This window comes from Vitis riparia, chromosome 3 (assembly GCF_004353265.1).
Source record: "Vitis riparia cultivar Riparia Gloire de Montpellier isolate 1030 chromosome 3, EGFV_Vit.rip_1.0, whole genome shotgun sequence".
Classification (NCBI taxonomy): Eukaryota; Viridiplantae; Streptophyta; class Magnoliopsida; order Vitales; family Vitaceae; genus Vitis; species Vitis riparia.
In genome coordinates this window covers 3,175,882-3,197,684 of record NC_048433.1, presented here as the reverse complement: position 1 = coordinate 3,197,684, position 21,803 = coordinate 3,175,882, and the positions used below count along the sequence as shown (strand labels likewise).

The 21,803-nt window shown below is 31.1% G+C and overlaps 1 protein-coding gene and 1 pseudogene across 1 annotated transcript; one reads left to right on the top strand and one right to left on the bottom strand.

Annotated features, from left to right (window-relative positions):
* The first annotated feature begins 2,596 nt into the window (after positions 1–2,596).
* LOC117909280 lies at positions 2,597–5,193 on the top strand (annotated as a pseudogene).
* Positions 5,194–7,884: 2,691 nt separating this feature from the next.
* Positions 7,885–14,870, bottom strand: LOC117911790 (bifunctional dihydrofolate reductase-thymidylate synthase-like). The gene is made up of 11 exons (XM_034826207.1): positions 14,771–14,870; positions 12,764–13,278; positions 12,300–12,690; positions 12,136–12,180; positions 11,883–11,948; positions 10,555–10,616; positions 10,393–10,467; positions 10,109–10,274; positions 9,897–10,030; positions 9,368–9,473; positions 7,885–9,211 (listed from the first exon to the last, which is right to left on the bottom strand). Exons 2-11 carry the CDS (start codon positions 13,189–13,191, stop codon positions 9,101–9,103), a joined length of 1,584 nt encoding a protein of 527 aa, XP_034682098.1. The 5' UTR covers positions 13,192–13,278; positions 14,771–14,870; the 3' UTR covers positions 7,885–9,100.
* Between the last annotated feature and the right edge of the window lie 6,933 nt (positions 14,871–21,803).

The following is a 21,803-nucleotide window of genomic DNA, read 5'->3' as shown; positions in this document are numbered from 1 at the left end:
CGAAGACAATTCACAAAGACAGAATAGACCCTTGTGAATAGACTAGACCCTGCTTTGCTCTGCCCTGGCTTCACGGATTTCCACATCAGCATGGCCCACTGGATCCCGTCTTTAATCAACCCACTTTTCTTTAAAAGCAGCGACCAGGGAAGGCTCAGTGAGAGGAAAGGATGAAGTGTGATATCACCATCCAATAAGGACTAAGTAATGCATTTTTAAGTCACAAGGCTTGTTTGGCTCCACAATAGGGACTTGCTGTCACCATGAGAGATCAATGTCATACCCCAAAGGAAAAAAGTTTCTAATATCATATATAATAGTAGATTTCTCTTAAATAGGGATAGTGATTCGTATTGATAGGTCGTAATTATATAATAGATTTCTCTTATATACTGTAAATTCAAACCCATGAAAAACCTGTTCAGTTCGAGTTAATGAATCGAATTAAACTTTAAATTCAAAATGAAAAATATTTAGAAAAATTATCAAAAATATTGAAATCAATTAAATATCAATGGTCATTTTAGTTTAAATTTGGAGAGGTTTGGTACATCACCAAAATTACATGTTAGATATGATTGAATTGGTGTATAACCACTAACAAGCATATACACATTGTAGCTTTCATTGTTTTCTACGATGGGACCAACACTTTTTCCTCTGCATTGACTTAATGGAGCCTACCGAAGATGAGAGAGACAAGAAGCAATCTCATTCATTAATGTGAGAAAAGAAACTTGGCAAGAAGTTTTCGTAACGTCTAATCCTAACTAGCATTGTCCAAACAATTATATTAAAGTGGTAGACGAATGCTCTAAAGAATGTATAAATAATTTATCATCTAAAATATTCAACAGACATTTTTAAAAATTGACAACCTTTTCAAAAAATAATAAATAAAATCTTTCCCAAAATTATTTAATATTCATATATATTTTTTTCCAAGTTGCAATTATTATCTTTAATTTATTTTTTCATTAATTTAATATTCAATTATTATTATTCTTAAATTTGATTTTTTTTTTTTTGAAATTTAATCAAATTAGAACTATATAAGGCATATATAAATATGTATATCATGAATTTACCTACATATTTTTCTTATTAAAAAAATTTATTTACATGCATGCACATATGTTAAATATATTTTCTTCACATTTTGACATATATATTTATACATATGAAAATTATACCGAGTGTACAAGATATTTTTTACGTCTTTTACATTTTTATTAATATCAATAAAAACATGCAAATATAATCACAATTGATAGGCTTATGCATGTCTTATATAACTAATATAAATGTTTTATACATTTAATACAAATGTCTTGTAAAAATATGTAAAAAATATATTTAACATTTATGGATGTGTATAAATGATGACTCTAATGATGTAAAAAAGTGAAGGAAGAAAAATAGAGCAAAAATGTTCACAATATGTAGACTTGTACGTCTCGCACACACAAATATCTTGTAAATGTGTACAAATATATAAAAATAAAATTATATTTAACATTTATGCATGTGTATGAATGATGATTCTAATGATAATTCTAATGATGTAAAAAAGTAAAGGAAGAAAATTACAACAAAAATGTTCACAATAGGCATACTTATACAGATCGTACACACAAATATCTTGCACACACGTGAAAATGTTCGAAAAAAAAAACACTATATTTGACATTTATGGATATGAAAATAATATTCCCGATGGTTTATATGAATTATGAGAAACATGTAAATAGAGATTAATGAATAGTAAAATGCGATTTTATCTATAAATATTTATGGATTTGGGAATGATTATGCAATATGCAATATGTAGCCTTGCCATTGCCACATTCATCTACCACTTTTAACATAATTTTCCCTTAGCAAGAAAGCAATGCCAAACATCTCCCATTGAAGGTTTTTTTAACTTTTTGGTTTTCTTGAAGATATGATAAATAGAAGCTGAAAATGACAATGGAAGAAAATTTTCCAAAGGATGGCAATGGATTAGGAACTTCATTCGAACCTACAAAGAAGTTAGGAGTTAGGATGAGAATTCAGCAAAATAGTCCAAAACTTTAGTCTGGATGGGCCATATATGCTTACCAAATCTTCCAACACCTCACTATCAACTTAGAATGAGTGGAGAGTAGTAGTGTTTGAAACGTTGAAACGCCCTGTGTTAAGGGTGAAGAGCCTCAGAGACTCAACCACTCCTAGCCAACTAATCAAAGGATGACAAAAAGGTTGTCAGAAGAGGAAATAAATAAATATTTAAATTCATAGAATAAAGACCCTTGGCCTATTGTCTAAGTCTCCACAAAAAAACAGGCGCTAAAGGCCCTTTCCTCTTCATCTTTCCACTGCCCCCACTGCATCACACGTTCCAACTCTCCATGTTTTTCTCCTTAAGACCTAGAAATCAAACCCTATAACCTCATGATCCCATCTCCAAACCTTCCTTAATCCCTTTAACACCATCCCAAAGTCCCCATCAGAAACTTTGAGACCCATCAATCTGTGAAGGCCATGGATCGCAAAAATTCCAAATGCCCTCCAAAACCATGATCTCGGGCCGCGGCCTCCTTGCTGTTCAGCCATGTTGATTCGCTCAATCATCCGAGACCTCATCCCCCCAGAGCTCCAACACTACCTCTTCTCCAGATTCGAGGCCTTTTAGGCTCATTCACCTCCGAATTTACCTTGGTAATCGAGGAATTTGATGGGTTTGGACACAACCAACTCTTCCGAGCAGCAGAGGTCTACCTGGGATCTGTCATCTCCCCAAATGCTCAAGGCTTCGAGTCACATTGCCCAACAAGGAAAGCAAGATGTCGGTAACCATGGACCGGAATGAAGATGTGGCCGATACCTTCAATGGGGTTTCCTTGAAATGGACATTCATTTCAAGGAGCATTCCAACCAGGTACTTCAATGATCCAGACAATTATTACTCCATGCCAAGTCAGAGCTCAAGTTCTTTCAATTGAGCTTTCACAAGAAGCACAAGCAAACGGTGCTTGAGGCTTACTTGCCATATGTACTGGAGAAATACAAAGCCATGAAAGAAACAAACAAGACCCTGAAAATCCACACTCTCAAGTTTGAGAGGTTGCAGGGAGGGAGCAGCGATCCATGGCAGTCGGTGAAGCTTGATCATCCGGCTACTTTTGATACACTGGCGATGGACTCGGAGCTCAAGAGGACTTTAATGAATGATCTTGAGAGGTTTGTGAGGAGGAAAGGGTTTTACAGGAAAGTTGGCAAGGCTTGGAAGCGGGGGTACTTGCTGTTTGGGCCTCCTGGTACTGGGAAATCGAGCTTAATTGCAGCCATGGCTAATTATTTGAATTTGATATCTATGACTTGGAGCTCACAGATCTTAGATGCAATTCTGAGCTCAGGAAATTGCTGATTTCTACTGCAAACCGATCCATACTGTGGTGGAGGATATTGATTGCTCCCTTGAATTGCAAGATAGACTAGCTCAAGCCAGAATGATGAATCCTCATCGATACCAAACAAGCCAGGTACATCTTGTCTTTCTTTCTTTGTCTTCAATCAATCTTGCATACAAAACTTTTTAGATCCCCAAATTTATTTGTTAATGATGTTTGAGAATTTAGAACTTTGAGATTTCAGTTTGTAGTCAAAAACCACTACAAGAAGAATAATAATAGGGTGAAGAAAACAAGAGAACAAGAATAAAAACAAGCAAAGCATACAATGATTTACATAGTTGTGAAAACAACCAATCGAGTATTTTAGAGAGAGCCAACAAGGAATTCCATTAATGATTGGCCTGGCTGTTTTGGTCCTTTGGCACAACTCAGATCCATTTGGTAGATCCTTTTAGCAGGTCCCCCTCTTAGTAGCTTAGAAAAGAACTTCTATATTGTTGAAGGAGATTATAACCTAAAACCCTCAAATTCCAAAGTCCCAATTACATCCAAAAAGAGACTCTCATTCTTTTAGTCAAAATCTGTTACTATATTTTTTGTATTTATATAGGAAGATTCGATATAGGAACTTGATTGAATAATTGTCCAAGATACCTATCCGAGAAATAAGATCTCACGATAGCATTTTTTTTTTAATGATAATAGGAAACCCCGTTACAAGAATATATTCTATTAGGAAACTACCAATGACTTTTCAATTGATTTAAAAATAAAATCTGAAACACTTTCAAACAATTTTGTATGGTTTCTTGAACGTGTCTGTTTGGGCAGAAAGAAAATGTTCTGGGTGGGTGGTGGAGTGCCTTTTTGGGCCTTTTAGCTTTCAACACAAAACCCCACCCTACCTGAGAATTGAGAGAGCTACCCATTCTCACACATTTTCTATCAATTTTAGGTAGGTCCTATAAGGGGTCTTTTGAGGATTTACATGACCCCAGATTGGTGTCTTTTGGGTAGAAAGAAAATGTTCTGGGTGGTGGGAGTGCCTTTTTGGACCTTTTAGCCTTAAAAGGGCATAACCCAACCTACCCATTCTCACACATTTCCATCAATTTTAGGTGACTCTATCAGGGCTGCTCAATTTCATAGATGGGCTGTGGTCAAGCTGTGGAGATGAGCGGATCATAGTCTTCACAACCAACCACAAAGACAAGCTCGACCCAGCTCTGTTGCGCCCTGGTCGCATGGATATGCATATCAACATGTCTTACTGCACCCCATGTGGGTTCAAAATGCTAGCCTCCAACTACCTTGAGATCACAAACCACCCTCTTTTCCCAGAGGTTGAAGACTTGGTCTTGGAAGCAAAGGTAACCCCTGCAGAAGTGGGTGAGCAACTGATGAAGAGTGAGGAGCCTGATATCACCCTAGAAGGCCTAATTCGGTTCCTTGTGGAGAAGAAAGAAAGTGATGCAGCTAAAGCTAGAGAGGCAGAGCTGGAAGCAGCCAGGGCTAGTGATAAGGAGGAAAAGGAGAAAGATGAGAGTGGGAAACCAGAGAGGGGGGAGAGGTGGAAATAAAAATGATCCGGTGAGTTGCTGCAGGTGGGTTGGAGGAGATACAATCTATTTCATGAAGCTCACTCCTTAGATTTATGTAACAGAACTTGACATAAATTTTATGTAGGAAAATAAGTCTTATCACAAGATTTTGTTCTCTTTGGTATCATTATTCTTGTTATAATATCTCTAGGAAAATTTGAAGTAAAATCCCTTTCTTTAGTTCTTGTGTTAAATATGACAATGAGTGTCTACTTATTATCATTTTTATGACCAATTAGAGTCTTTAATCATATTTTAATCTCGTTTTTAATCTATTAAAATTCAATTGAAGGCTACTATTAATTTGATGAATCCATCGAATCCATTTTTCGAACTAATTCAAGACAACAAGTCTTTCATTTGAAAGAGAAGAATCGATCAAACAATCTTACCAATTTTGCAAATTAAGGATAGCTTATTTCATAGGTTTAAAATTAATAAATTACTTTTATACACTATTTCAAATTTATTTTCCTGGTTTTAAATTTACTATATAAAATTAGTATACTTGATATTTTTTTCTTTCTTGGATAAATTTAAAAAAAAAAAGTAAAAATAGTAAAAAGAGATAAGAATAGATACCAGTCACTAGAATTGGAAAGGTCAAGGGGGTGGGTTCATAGCATAGCAGGGCAGGCAGAAAGTTAAGTCCTTGTACCTACCCCTTCCTATTAAGATCAAACTTCCCCACATTCATCTAGGAGCAAGATAAGTTACAAAAAATACTCCATGCCCAATTTTAAATGATTCTAACCTACTAATAATAATAAAGCCAAAAGTGTCAGATATACCTAAAAATTCCTTTTAGAAGTTGACTTTTTTATCATCCCATACCCACCATTTCAACCTAACTCCAATGTATTTTATATGATTAATAACCTTTTTTTATTAGGAATCCTAAAATATTGTTATCTTTAATACACTTCTCCCTCTTGCTCACATGCTTTCACTATCTCCCCTATACTTCATCAATGTCCATTAGCATCTTCTTTATCTTTAGTGACAAACCTTCTTTCCCTTTTACCCTGGCTCTACAAACATCCTCACTAGCAAAGGGTTGCCCTTAAAACTATTGGATCACATGTTTGGTTGTCATAAATAATTTTTTTCCCTTTACATTGGGTCTACAAACATCCTTACTAGCAAGGAGATGCCCTTATCATTGGATCACATGTTTGGTTGCCATAAATAATTTTTTTCCCTTTTAGCTTGGGTCTACAAACATCCTCACTAGCAAGGGGATGCCCTTAAACTCATTGGATCACATGTTTGGTTGTCATAAATAATTTTTGTGTTATTCCCATTTTAAGGACTCGTTATTTGCTTTTATAAGAGCGTATTTAATAATGTTTCTATTCAATGTATTTTTAAGAGAATCACCTATCAACTCTTCCTTTCAATTCTTTAGAAATAGGAGATGACACTACAACTCGATTAGATGGGCTTTCAACAAGAGGAGCTTACCTTTACCATAAGACTCCAATTGGGCTTTTTTACTTGCTGTAACAAAGGATGAAAGCACTTCACTTGAACCAACTTAGAAGCACTCATTAGAATAGCCCAGGAGAGCTAGCCCATAGAGTTATTGTTGCTGCCTTCCCTAAGAGGGGTGAGGTATGAGTGACTTTCACAGGATTTGGCTTACTTTGCTAAGTGTTTCTTCCAAAAATACTTTAGTGATTTTCCAAAACCTCAAGTAATTGTTCAAAATTTTAAAAGTGTTTCTTAAAATTTATTAAACAGTAATTTTTTTTTTCAAAAGTACTTTTTAGACTAAAACACTATTTAAAATCATTGTGAAACAAGTTCTAAGCTTAAAACAATTCGCTAATAGTTTATTTGATAGAACTTTTAGAAATCACTTTTAATATTTTTAATACTTAAAAAATTTTATTATTCAAGTGTTATAAATGCTACAAACACTTTTTAAAATCACCCTCAAACGCACTCTAAGTTTAGAAGCATTTTCCACCCTATTAACTTCTTTTGGGTTTCAAGGATAACATCTGAAAGGGTAATTCCTCTCACTAAATCTTGTAGTGTTCATTCAAGATATTTATGTCCTCAGAGAGATAAAACGCTAAAGACCTTGCAATTTAAGTCCATATGGTACAAAAACTTAAATAAAATACTATTAATATCAAAACAAATAATTTTTGAGGTCTTAATATTAAAGAAATCAATTTGGCAAGCCTTAATAAAGATAGGACCATCAACTGAAAAGCAACCATAAGAAATGAAGCTCTTGTTTGGTAATAGTTTTTCATTCTCTAAAATGAAAAAAAAAAACACATATTAGACAACAAAAAAATAGAAAACAATTTTATGTTCTTAAAAACAAAAAACATAATGTTTTGAGAAAACAAATTTTAACTATTTTTATTTGTTTTCTAATTATAATTTTAAAAAATAATTATACAAATACAAATAATGATTAAAAATAAAACACCACATATAAAAGTTAATTTTAAAATATATTTAAAAACATTTTAAATTCCTAATCAGATTTTTGTTCTTCAAAATATTATAAAACAATTTTCAAAAACTATTTCCAAACTGTTTTGGCTCATAAGAAGGAATGAGAATGAGAAAGTGTTTTTTTATCCTACTTGTCCTATCTAAGTACAATAGTATTGGGATAAAAGTAAACGAATGAGAAGACTTCAAAATTTAAAAAAAAAAACTTGGAATGAGTCCAAGGCAGGTATGGATATTTTAAGCCATTGAAACCACAGCATATTCAGAATTAATAGTTTCAGTGTCTAAAATAGGAAACCGGAATCTACCCATATGATCAATACACCGATTGGCAACCCAATCAAATTTGTTTCCCAAAAATGTTTTTCATGATTTTGCAAACAAGAATGGTGTAAGAAATAAACAAATGAAGCTACAAAGGAATTCTTTTAAGAAACAAAATAGAAATAGTTCCACCAACTAGATAACCACTCCAAGATGAAAAATTGGGTCATCTCAGGTTCCCATTTGTTTCTCAACAGTGCTCGAAAGGTATTTGTAGCAACTGAAAACAGCAATTATAACAGACAAAACAACACAGATTCCAAAAAGTGAAAATAAATATATCCTAAATCACCTTAGAACCAACATTTTGTAAGAGGAACTAAAGGATTCTCAGTTACTACATATGTAGAGCTTCAAGTGTATCCAACTCTAGGAGTTTTTTATTTGTATATAACTATCAACATTAACTTCCATTAGCCGTGCCTGCAACATCATTAAAAACAGCGAGCTTTAATCGCACAAAATAAATTCAAGATTACCTATTAAAACTGATGATAATCGAACTAAATAACCTAGAATTCCTCAGCATTTAACATGGTGTGTTCCAATCCTCAAGCAGATAGACAGTAGTGTGAAACGATGTGGGACTAAAGCATGAAACGAAACAGAACACAGCAAGGGAGCAACTTTTCTTATCACTGGTAATAGCTGATACCTTTCTGGGCAAGTAGAAACCAAAGTTGCACTCTGACTTGTTTGTGAATCGAAATACCTACCATGAAGCAAATCGTTTACCTATTACCCTTGTGCCTAAATCGGATTTGCCTGATTTTGAAGATATTTGTTAACCTATTTTCTTCATTTCAGGTACTTATTAGCATTAAATAATACCATCCTATCCAAACACAATCCTACCCACAAATCTCAAATTCCATTTTTTTATGAGACTATCTCTTTCTCAGACACAATTATATCCCTACCACATCAATCTCCAAGTGGGTAAATCATGCACTGAAAACCCTAGCATGTGCAAGGGATATCATTCTCCACACCACCCAATGACATACACCCACCAAATTATAAATTTCTACAAGAGTATGAAAGGAAAACACACACACACACGAATATCATTGCCAAAGGGGTAACAAACTAACAGTGGGGAAACCAACGTTTCGAGTTGCTATGGCAGAAGAGATGCATGCCATGGGACATGCAGCGCTTAAGCACATGACTTTATCTAGATTAGAATGTGAAATTGATAGGAGATATAAGCAGACATGTACTTGCCTCAAAACTACAAGCATATATTGCCTGAAAGGGGAGGAAGAGCCTCCATGTTTTCTTTAATGGATTGGAGCTCTATACCGCCATTTTCATCTCTATTTTCTGATGAGGATCATAACCTATGAGTTGGAAATCAGCTGCCACAAAAGAATCAATGTTCTTCTTCTGTGGATTGATCTTCAAAATCTGCATTAAAGTGCGAGTAAGAGGATGTACGGAACAACTCAAATAGAGAGAAAAATACGAAAGAATAAGAGTGAAAACACAAGAAGAAAGGAATTATACTCCTTACAAAACCAATAAAAAATTTGGAATAGAACTAATCAATTCAAGAATACTAACTGGAAAAGGTTTAGGAAGCTTCTGAAGCTGCTCCTGCAGAGGCCTGATATGAGTCCGATAAACATGAGAGTCCCCAATAACATGGATGAAATCACCAGAACAAGGTCTGTACAAGATAAAATACAATTAAAGACATTTCTTTAATACAAATAATCAAAAACCAATGAGCTGAATATTAAAAATAGAAAAGAAGAAGAAGAAGATAATCATGTGTGGCCATTGTTACAATTAACACTTGCATAACATAATCATGTGTGGTCATCATGAGTGATGGCCTTGTTTAGTAAAGATATGACCCTCTGCCTGCACATAGAGTCATCAATTGCATATGCAGGGGTCCAAAAACTTGTGTAAATATCTGCACAGGGATCCTTACAAGGTTGCTATTAATTACCACAAGAATGTTATCAAAGAAACATTTGCAGTTATCAAATTTTCAGATGCCTACATGTACCCATCTATCTAGATATTTAAACGTTCTAGCAAATTTGCATGTGAACAAAACTGGTTAGGTTTCTGGATTTGTCACAAATGCATACCACAAACATGAGCGATCATGCATGTTAAGAGCGCATAAGATGCAATGTTAAACGGCACACCAAGACCCATGTCAGCAGATCGCTGGTACATTTGGCATGATAACTCCCCATGGCTTACATAGAACTGCAAGAAGAAAAAGGAAAAATGTAATCAAAGACATAAATGATAAAGGAAATATAAATAAGCCACTTTAATACTAACCTGTGCAAACATATGGCAGGGTGGAAGTGCCATCAATTTGAGATCAGAAGGATTCCAAGCTGAGAGGATAATCCGTCGATCATTCGGATTATTCTTGATCTTGTTAATAACATCTAACAACTGATCAAATCCTTGGCCAGTATAGTCAGCATGCATGTCAATATAGCTGTAAAATATATGAGCAATAGGTTAAAACTGGAGAAAAACTACCTCGAGAAAACAGAATCCTTACTCGAGAAAAATAGAGTCCACCACATAAACTTTCAAGGAATAAATCCACGAACCTAGCACCAAAGTGCCTCCACTGGAACCCATATATGGGTCCCAAGTCACCCTCTTCCCTGTCTGCCAAGCCAATACTGAAATAGAGAATATTGAATATATCAGTAAGAATTGCATGAAACACACCAGTTTAGCAAAGTAGATATGGATAGACAACCACTTGCCTATCAAGGTAGTCCCTGGATGCATTGCCATCCCATATATGAATTCCCTTTTCCTGTAGGACCTGTTAACAATACAAACATTTTAGAATGATGTACACTTAGATCTGAATTTCACATCTATACTGGCTGGAAGAGAAGAGAATCTTGACCAAGGTATTTGGACACTTTACAGAGAAGAAATGGTTCCATTCAGCTCACATTATCATTTGAATGATTGAATGCAACAAAGTATATTCTATAGTGGATTCTTTAAAATAGAAGATTCGAGTTATCACAAAAAATTACCATAAAGACCTAAAACCACTTCTAAAATCCTGATAATGACCCGACATGTACAACCAAATAAACTCAGCTTCTAAGTGAATTCATTTCATGTATAGTCTTCTATGTGTCTCACAGAACAGAATACATTATTCTGTCACTATGCCTATTATGTGAAATATGGGGAAAGGGCCCCGTGTATTTAACAAGCTTCCCTTACAAAAATCCACCAGCAAGGATCACCTACATTTTATAATGAGTACCTTGTTCTTTACAAATTTGCAACAGGTGACCTTCCTTTAGTGCTTTTGGTGTTACATGTAGTGAATTCAAACAAGCAGTTCTGGGCTTTAACCCTAACACTGTTTCTTGATTCACTAAAAAAAGGAAAAGAAATCCAGGATATCATAACATGCAATATTTTACCAATCACCAACAAATCATACCCATATCTGACCAAGCATCTTCATATCATGACCATATTGTCCCTTAATCATCAAGAAGGAAACCCTTCAAAATCCCCAAGCATGCAAGTTTACTCTCTAGAATTCTCCATGAGACCACAATTATCTCAGGCTCCGATATACATTGCAAGGAACCCATCCAACACATATCTTAAAACTACCTTCTATTTTCTTGATATGCATCTTAAAACTATTTTCAAATTTTTTTCATAGCCTCTCAAAACTATTTTCCAATACACTCAATTGATGTTCAAGGCATGCTTAAAAACCACATAAGAACCTCCACTTCATGTGCAAGTCCAGTGAATTTAAGCTTATAAAGTTATCTTTCAAGGCTTTTCCTTAGTCTCAATCTTAAAAGTTCCATACATTTCTAAGACTATGGTTTAGCCTCGATCTTGAAATTTCCATACATTTCTAAGACTGGTTCTATTGAAGCGTCACAATAAGTCCTTATTTCAACAATTTAAGTAATTAAGAATTTTTCATTTTAATGGAATAGACCTAGAAAGCCAAGTCAAGTCTGTTCTGGTAATACCATGAAAGATATGAAAGAAGGAGAAATGAAGTAAACAATCCATAATACTCAATAACATTTCATACCTTAGCATTTGTTGAGCCACTGATGAACCACAGTAGTTCTTCAACAACCCCTCGCCAAAATACTTTCTATCAAAGCAAACAATAAAAATGTGTAAACTAACATATGAATTGACAAAAAATATTCCTTTTTCACTTGAATTTCACTCATAATGCATCAAATAAAACCAAACTTCTGAGAAACAGAAGCAAATACCCACAGAACAAACTAATACAATTATTTGTAAAGGAAATCTTCATTTTGAAAAATATATACCTTAGTTGTAAGAAGCGGAAAAGTTTTTCGTAGATTAAACCGCATCTGTGAATAAAAATTGATTACTACACTGGTCAATAGTTGAATATAAAACCATATAATGGAAACATACATTCAGAAGAGGAACATGACCAACTCTCTCAATTATCTGAAAATAGCAGTACCTGGCAACCAAACTTTGATAAAGTACCAGTCCCTGTCCTATCATCCCTTTGAACACCATTTAAGATGATGTCTTCAACCAATCTCAGATAGATGTATTCCTCATGCCTCTCAAAGATCATCTTGGGCAAGAAAGAGAACTTCTTAATATCAAATTTAATGGATTCCAACCCACTGTCACCATTGTTCTGGATTTGGGATTCGTCTGCAGAACTTCTCACACGAACATAAGTCATGAAAGAATAACGAATATTGTTTTCCACCAATGGGAAGGATGAGTACCAAGGCTGAAATACCAAGGAATCAATAGCAGGGATGAAAGTGTCACATTCGAAGCTTGTCTCAATTTCTGTAATGTGGATAGCATCACATCCAGGTGCATTGAGAGCTTCCCTGTATTGAAAAGATAATCAACTGAAAGAACGAAAAAGCTCCTTAATACAGCAATGATCAACAAAGTACACACCTTAGTATCTGGCCACCTCCTATAACAAACACTTTTTCAATGGATAGACAATAGGGAGATGCGGCTAATAGTTCCAAAGCAGAAGCCATGCTTCCACATATTACAACATTCTCTGCAGTTGCAATATCAAAACTTCCAGAACGAGTCAGAACAACATTTAGGCGGCCAGGCAGAGGCCGATGCTCAAGAGGAATACTTTCCCATGTTTTTCTACCCATTATAACTGCATTCTTTTTCACCGTATCTGATACAGTCATAGTAATGTCCTTGAAAATTTTCATGTCAGAAGGCAATCTCCAGGGTAGTTTCCCATCCTTACCAATACCCATATCTCGAGTTGCAGCCACAACAACTTGGTACGTCCTCTGTGGATCAGGCTGTATATTGGCATTGCCATTAGGAAGGCTCACAACAGTGTCACTGGCCATAATTGAATCCTGAACCCAATGAAGACTTAAAGATGTTGACTGAAAACTGAGACTGCACAACCAACTTTTGCAAAAGTGCAGTAGAACCTGAAATTGAAAAATAAAATGAAAACAAAGGGAATAAATGAAACACTAGATCCGTTAAATTCATAAAGCAAAACCACAGGCAATTACACATTCAGCAATTTATTTTTTGAACTTCTCAAGCATGTACAATTATGTGGAAGCCTACAAGTGTAAACACATCTTACACAACACATAATCATCAACAATTTTAATTTAAATCAGATAATAGAAATAAAGCATTCAAGCAGTGATTTCAATCTCTTATTAATATCTGGGCTTTTCCTTTTAGAAGACACCGCTTAACTGTCAAAAAGTGGCGGACCAAGCTTATCAAACTGAAAATTCTGCACTCAAACTGAACTGGGCTGAGACACAGCCAACGCTTAAAATAATTGGCAAAGATTTGTAAGCTTCTGGTTCTTTCTAACAATCCCTGGTGTAAATCAATGGAATTTATATTTGATCCAAGGGAATTGCTTAGGAACCAGAAGTTGAGGCATCTTTTCATTAAAACACAAGGTCAGTGCAAAGCTTCGAAAAGCTGCTCAAGATGCATGTTTCTGGTGAGAATTTAAGAAATGAATCCATTTTGGTTGAAATTTGCCCGCATATCCATGTTATCTTTTCCAACAAGCGAATGTAAAGTTTCTGGGTATGCCACTAAGAACCCTAGAACAAGCACACAGGCATATTAATATGGCGCATTTACATAAACACAACACTTCCACTCAATCGAAAGAGCATCAGCCAACAAGACATAGAACCATCATAAACCCCACAAACTCTTTCTAATTTTTCAACCAAAAATAAATAAATTCAAAAACTCATCCGTACAAATCAAGTAGGATCCCACTGTGACCTACTAATCCAAAAAAAAAAATACACCCAAAAAAACCCCAGAACAGAAGAAAAAAAATGAAAAGGTTCTCAGGAAATTAAAAATAAACAAATAAGTTTTGAGCTTCTCAAAATTTACAACAATACTTACAAGCTATATCACAGGAACGAGGAAGAAACCCACATTTACAAGGCAAAGAAAATACCCAGATTTTCCATTCACAAATCACAACACATAATCTAATCCCAAATGTTGAGATAGAGCACAGATTAACACTGAAAATATAAGAATTATAAAACATACATTAATTGCAATATTATTATTATTATGATAATAATAATAGTAATAATAATAAATAGATAATCGTAATAATAAATAACACAGGAAATAATGATAATAAAGCGATATTTCCAATGCGAATGCTCAGGAAAAGACAAGTAAGCTTCATCAATTCATCGAGTTTCCCCTCAAAATATTAACACAAACCAACAAAAATATCATTTTTTTCCTTAAAAGAAAAAAAAAATGTAACCGAAACAAGGCATTCAAGAAACAATTTAAAACAAACAAACCGAACCCAGAAAAGGAAAATCCAAATAAAAAGAAATGGCAAAATAGTAAAAAAAAAATTAAAAAAAAAAACAAACAGAGATCTGAGGAAAAAAAAAAACCAACCGGAGGAAATCTGAACCAAAATGTAGCAGCGATGGTGGATCTGAGGAAGTAAGAGAATTGGAGTGAAGACACTAGGGTTTGGAAGAGAAAAGATAGGAGAGTAAGTGGTGAAAGAAGAATGAGAAATGGAGAGAAAAAAGCACTTTGGTAAGACTCAAGAGAGAAGAGAAGGAGAGAGGGAAGAGAGAGAGAGAGGAAAAAAAAGGTAGCTCGGCGGAAAAACAAAATCCAAAAGCACGGTTGACGCGAGTACCGCCAACCTCACTCAATGACTCTTTGTCTTTTTATTGTGGCTCCCCTACCCTTCCCAATCCAGTCTTTATTTTTCCCATTTTACCCTCTTTCTCCATTCCCCATTTTCCCACTCTGTATATATATATTTTGAACTGTAAAATTTATTTTGAAATTAATTAATTTTGGAAGTATTAAAAGGAATTACTTTGTGATTTTTAATTAAATATTTTTTAAAATATTTATCAAATTTTAATAAATTCTATAATTTGAAATTGGTGTGCCAATAAAAATTTCTTTTTATGATGAGAAAAATATAAACAAGTTCAACATCTCATTTTTCGAAATTAATGTTATTCTATTTATTTATTTTTTATTTTATAAATATATGAATAAAATATTATGTTGCATAATATTATCTTTATTTATTATTTTATACATGTCATTCATACTTAATACTTTGTTATATTATTTTTATGCAAATAAAAAATTTTATATTTTTTGTAACTCCCATATTCTTTGTATCTTAATTACATTTTTTTTATTAATAGAATTTTGTCAAATTCTTTAAATCATAGTGACATTTTTCATATCCGACTAACATTCTTTCTACCCAATAGACAAATTTTGGTATCTCAATTGTACTTTTATGTTCATATTCTGATAAAATAAGTCTTGTTTCATTGAACTTATTTTATATTCTTAAAAATTTTAAAATTCTTTTAATTTTTTCAAATACAAGGTTTTTTTTTTTTTTTACTATTATTTTAAATATATATATAAAGTAGAAAGAGAAAAAGTACCTAAATCTAAAATTCCATCCAACAACCCACCAAATTTCAGTTGAAAAATTAAAGCCTTTTTATCAGTCATCGGTTGCTTTGAATTCAACTTCAAAGTCGAGATTATTTTAAATAATTTCAATTTTATTTCAAAATAACATTTTAAAATTTGGACCTTATCCACTTCATTATTCTAGTCTACAACGTGACACACATTTTATAATAATTAATTATTTTTTTTTTTTTTTAAGAATATTTTGACTGAAATTTCTAGATTCCCATTAGATAATACCTGTGAATTTAAAATAATTAATATCAATAAATCAAATATAGAATATAATCTTATCTAAAAACTAGAATTATTCTTTGTATTATTAATATCCGGAATTTGCGAAGACGGTCTTCCATAAAACGACGCGTTTTAAAGGTAAAAGCGTTTCTGATAAAAACCAGGGGCAAAAGCTGTGTGCAAGGTTGAAAGCAGAGACGGAGCAGTCTAAGTCAGATCTCAGCCGTCCACTTGGCAGAGATCGGAACGCCCGGGTCAATGCTTGGCATTTGTTCGGGTGGCGAATATTTAATAGTTAATAGGTATTTTATTAGACGTCCATGTCATATGAGATTTTGCGTGGGTTTCATTAATACCTAACTTATCGTGTGCATTTTATCGTATCGGGAGATCTCGAGACTTGTAGTTGTGGATGCCCACGTGTGACTACGTGATTAGTAGAGGTGGTAGTTGAAAAATGTGACCAAAATCCCTCTCAAAATGAATATTAGATAACATTAAAATATATTTAAAATAAGAAATTATAAAACACTAGAGCTTTGTTTTGTTCCTACAAATTTTGAAGAAAAAAACGAGGTATGGAAAACATAGAAAATAAATAAATAAAAGATTTAAAATCGATAAATTATTTTTATATATGGTTTTGAATTTAGATAATTTAAAAATATATAAAATTTTAATAATTTTAATTATATTTAACTTTTTTTTCATTTTTTATAATAAAAATAAATATAAGAAAATTATTTTTTTTAATATTTTTTTTTTCATCGTATTTTCTAGGAATCAAACATAACTTTATGGTATTAAAATTATACATTTATTTAGAATAAACTTAAGAATATAAATAAAATTAGCCCAATTGATATCTTTTTTCTTATTAATATTAAATAATAATCTAAAAAAGAAAATTAAAAATTTGAATTAAGACTCCTAATTTAAATTTGCTCAAGAGTCAAGAGCTTTCAAAAAAAGGGATATTATTTTTTTGACCCAATTGGACCCAAAATTTAAGTTTTGGTCTATATAAGTTCACCATTTAAGCGCAAAACCTAGAAAAAGTGTGAAAATTGAGAAGAATGATATGAATTTATTATCTTTTCAAAAATAACATTTGCACAAAAAAAACACCATTTTCCAAAAATATAAAAATAAATTTTTATTATTATTTAAAAATCAAACATTTTGAAATATATATATTTTAAAATGGTGTATATAAAAAATAACTAAAAATATGTCAAATTTATTTTTTTTAAATGATATATTTTTAGAATATATTTTTTTATAAAACTAGTTTTCTAAAAATAATAAATTTTTAGAATAATTATTAAAAAAATTAAGATAAAAAAGTTTGTCAAATATTATGATAAAATATAGTTTTGAAGGGTATATTGGTTTATTCATATTTCATATCCTGTTCATCAATTATGTAATTTATATGGATCAAAACTTAATATCCAATTGGGTCCAAAACACAATTATCTTAAATAATATATATATATATATATATATATATATATATATATATATATATATATTATAATCTATTTGGATTTTAAAAGAGTTATTTATTACTTTTAATTTAATAATAATTTTATTGAATTATTATACCTCATTTGTGTACATTTCATATTTTCCATTTTCTTTTAAAAAAATATTAATAAATAATTTTAATACAAAAACTATAATTTTTTTTTGAAAAGTTTGACGTTATTTTAATAATGTTTGTTTTTTAAGTGAATAAAAAAAATTAAATATTTTAACTTTTCTATTCCATAAAAATAAATATCACTTTATTTTTACTTTTAAAAAATTTTTAAATTTGATAAAGTAAAAGTTTTTTTAATGCCATTATTATGATGAAAATATAATAATAAAAATAAAAAAAATAAAAAAATAAAAAAATAAAGGGAAGGGTAAAAGATTAGATAGGGATGAATTCGTAGGGAAATTGGTGGGGTTGAAAGGGATATTGATTGATGGATTGATCATCCCACTTTTCACACCATTTCAAAAGGCAATTGTGGTGTTCCACAATTACTAAAGCCCACCCAACTTTCCAACTATCATCTCCCTAAGAGAATTTTTTTTTGAGACTTTTAGGAACTACTATGTACACGTGCCAAAGGATGTGAAGAAAATAAAAAAAAAAAAGTAAAAAAAAAAGGTATGGGAATTTATTCTTTCTAGACTTACGTAGAAAATCAACTAGAGATTCAAAAATAAATAATTGAATTAAACATGAGACCATATTAAAAAAATAATTAGGATTAGATACAAATAAGATTACACTTTTCAATACCAAAACTTATGATAAAAAATTATTTTTTAACCAATTTTCTTAGATTAAAGAAATAAATACCACATTGGTCATTGGTCATAATATTTACCAATTTCAATATAAACACATTATTTATTTCTTTTGCACTAAAATTGTAAAAAAAAAAAAAATTGTGTTAATTATTTTATATATAGTTTATACTATATTTCCTTTTATATAAGATCTTTTTAATAAAAATTAGAATAAAAATGAATTAATTTGAGTAAAAAATTTGTGGATTAAAAAAAACATATATATATATATATATATCTATATCATACCAATAGCATTGTCAGACAAAATTAATTGGAAGAGTTGGAGAAAATTTCGAAAAAAATAGAGAATGATAAAATATGAGAAAAAATTTCAAACTTTAAAGAGAATAAAATTTATAATAGATGAGAAATTTGAAAAGTTTTCAAACTTTTAAAGGTAGATTTTTATAACATTAATTATATTAATAGTGTGGTTTTAAAGAAAATGAAATTTATAACTTGAAGACATTTTTGGAATGAAAAAATTGAAGAGTAAATAAAAAAAATAATGATTGATTTTCATACACTTTCTTTTAAATATAAAATAAAATAAAAAATTTATATTAAAATTTAAAATTCTTATGAAAAAATTATTGACTTATATTATGTTGTTAAAAATTAATTTTCAAAATTACAATTTTAATTTGTTTTTTAAAATATATAATATATCAAATTATTTCGATTAATCGAAAAAATTAATAAAGGAAAAATAAGTTTTGTTCTAAAAATATTATAAAAAAAAAAAATCAAAAGAATTAAAATCTCAATATAAATTTTTTTGTCATTTTGATAAATTTTATATCAAAATCTTAATATTTTTAAAATAAAGTTGTAATTTTCTTAATAATATTTAATTTTGTTTAAATAAATAATGTAAATGAGTGATGAAACTTTTTATTCAATAATTATCTATAATATAATAAATTTTATTGTTAATTCACTATTATTTAATTAAATATAAAAGTTTAAAATATTTAAATATCTCAAAATGAATAAAACCACTATTATAGTTATAAAAAGTAAAAAGTTTAATGTAATTAAAAAAAAATCATTGAAGAAATGAAAGATAGGTTATGATAAGAAGAAAAAATAAATAATAAATATAAGTATTAAATACATTTTATTTATTTTCTCAAAACACACTTAAATATAATTTAAAATACTTAAAATTTGCTATTAAGAAGAAGACAAAAAAAAAAAAAAACTGATTTGTGAAAGAGTTCCAAACAAACGTAATTGTCCTTCGTCTCAATTCTAAATCTAAAATCAGAAAAACTCTTTGCGATAATCTCCTACCATAACCAAACTTCTCTCTATACATATTATAAATAAACCAAAATCAATGATTGAGACTAATAAACATTGTATTGGTGAATCATAGGGCATTTCGTTAAACAAATAGAAAAATAGAGTAGTTGTGTCATATGAGAGATTGTTGTGCCGAAGATAAATGCCTAATTTGAGAGGTTTTCCGCAAACATTAAAGTCTTGTTGGGTAATTGTTTTTGAAAACAATTTTGAAAATTAGTTTTTAAAAACAGTTTTTGAAAAATATTTTCTAATGTTTTGTAGAACAAAAATCTGTTTGGAACCTTAAAATGTTTTTAACCTATTTTTAATATTTTTAAATATGTTTTAAAAACATTTTTTATGTCCACAACTTTATTTTTAATCATTATATATGTTTATATAATTATTATTTTAAATAACTCTAAAAAAACAAGTGAAAATAATTAAAAGGTATTCTCTAAAAACACCTTGTTTTTTATTTCATGATAACAAAAAATAGAAAACAATTTATGGTTGTCAACTGTGTTTTCAAGTGTTTTTGTTATAGAAATCAAAAAATTGTTATTGAAAACAGTTCCAAATAAAGCCTAACCTTTTTCTTTATAGTTTATTCAGAATGGTTTCAAGATTGAATTTGAGTATAAAATTAAGATGAAGTATTGAAATTGAATATAAAATCAAAATGAAGTTATGATCATACAAATTTTTGTTAAGTCTTAAAGTAATTAAAATCTTAAATAAAAAATTTTGAATTACCTTTTAAGTTCCGAAGGATAATTTCAGGAATAGCTTTTATTACGTCAAGTAATTAAAATCCAACTAAATTATTAGTATTAATAAGAGTATTTCTAGAAATAAAAAAGTGAAAAACAACTCGTACTTTTATGAGTAATATAGATTTTTAAAAACAATTTTTGTTATAAAAAACAAATAATTGTTTTTCATATTCAAAAACATATTTGACAAATTTTTAATAGAAGACAAGTTTTGAACATTTATCCTCAAGACAAGATATATTTTCACTTGTTTTAAAAAATAACTATCGGAAGAATGATTACAATAGAAAACTGTTTTTAAAAACTTTATTTAAGAAAACTATTTTCAAAAATTGTTTTAAAAATCATTATCGATCACATTCTAATTGATTACCCAATCATCTTTTTCTATCTAATGAGATGGGTAAAAGTGGGGAAATGATGAGCATTCTCCTTTTCCAAAATACAAAAAAAAAAAAAAAAAACCAATAAATCAAAGGGAGCAACATCTCAACAAACACTATGTCCATGTTTGGTCCCCTATAATCTCAACATGCCCACCCTGCTTTCCCCTGTTTCACCCCCCTCAAATGGCTAAAAACCCAGGTCTGTCTTCTAGAAACACCATTACTTCCCGCGTTACAATAGTAGGGTAGGCCATGCATTAATTGGGTGAGTAGGAACATCATCTTCATTTTTCCATTCAAACCAAGTTTGAATTGACGGATGAACTGAAAATTAATAATAATATTGTGTCACCTAAGGGTTACTGTCTATTAAAGAGCATGCATGTGTTCCACCAAACTATGGAGCTGTGGTGGGGTTCATCAATGCCAACCCCATCTCCCACGTCTTGTCTTTGTCCAATTGAAAGACCGGGTTCAACCAATCCAATCGTCATTAGCACAATATTATATCTCAGTATGTTCCAATCTCCAGGTTCCATAGATGAAAAGATGGTGATCCCTGGTTTGTTCACAAAGGTGAGGTGAGGTGAGGTGGGGTGAGGTATGTGATGTTGAAATTACAACCTCTACTGGTATACTAGCATTTTAGTAGAGTTTTAGCTATGCTACATAGTGTACCAACATCTCATTTTTCTCCCTCATCTACCTACCCCATTTCAGATGATTATGGGTGAAGCAAAACCAAAGGCACTACTTCAGAAATGAGATCATGCTCATATGTAACTGCCTACAATGGAAATGACTCTTAACAGAAAGATCTGGCAAAAATAGAGGGTGGTTTAAGAAAGACTTAAGGAGATAGTTAAGTTGACTTGTCAACATCTCTCTCTCTCTCTCTCTCTTATCATCATCATCATCATCATATTT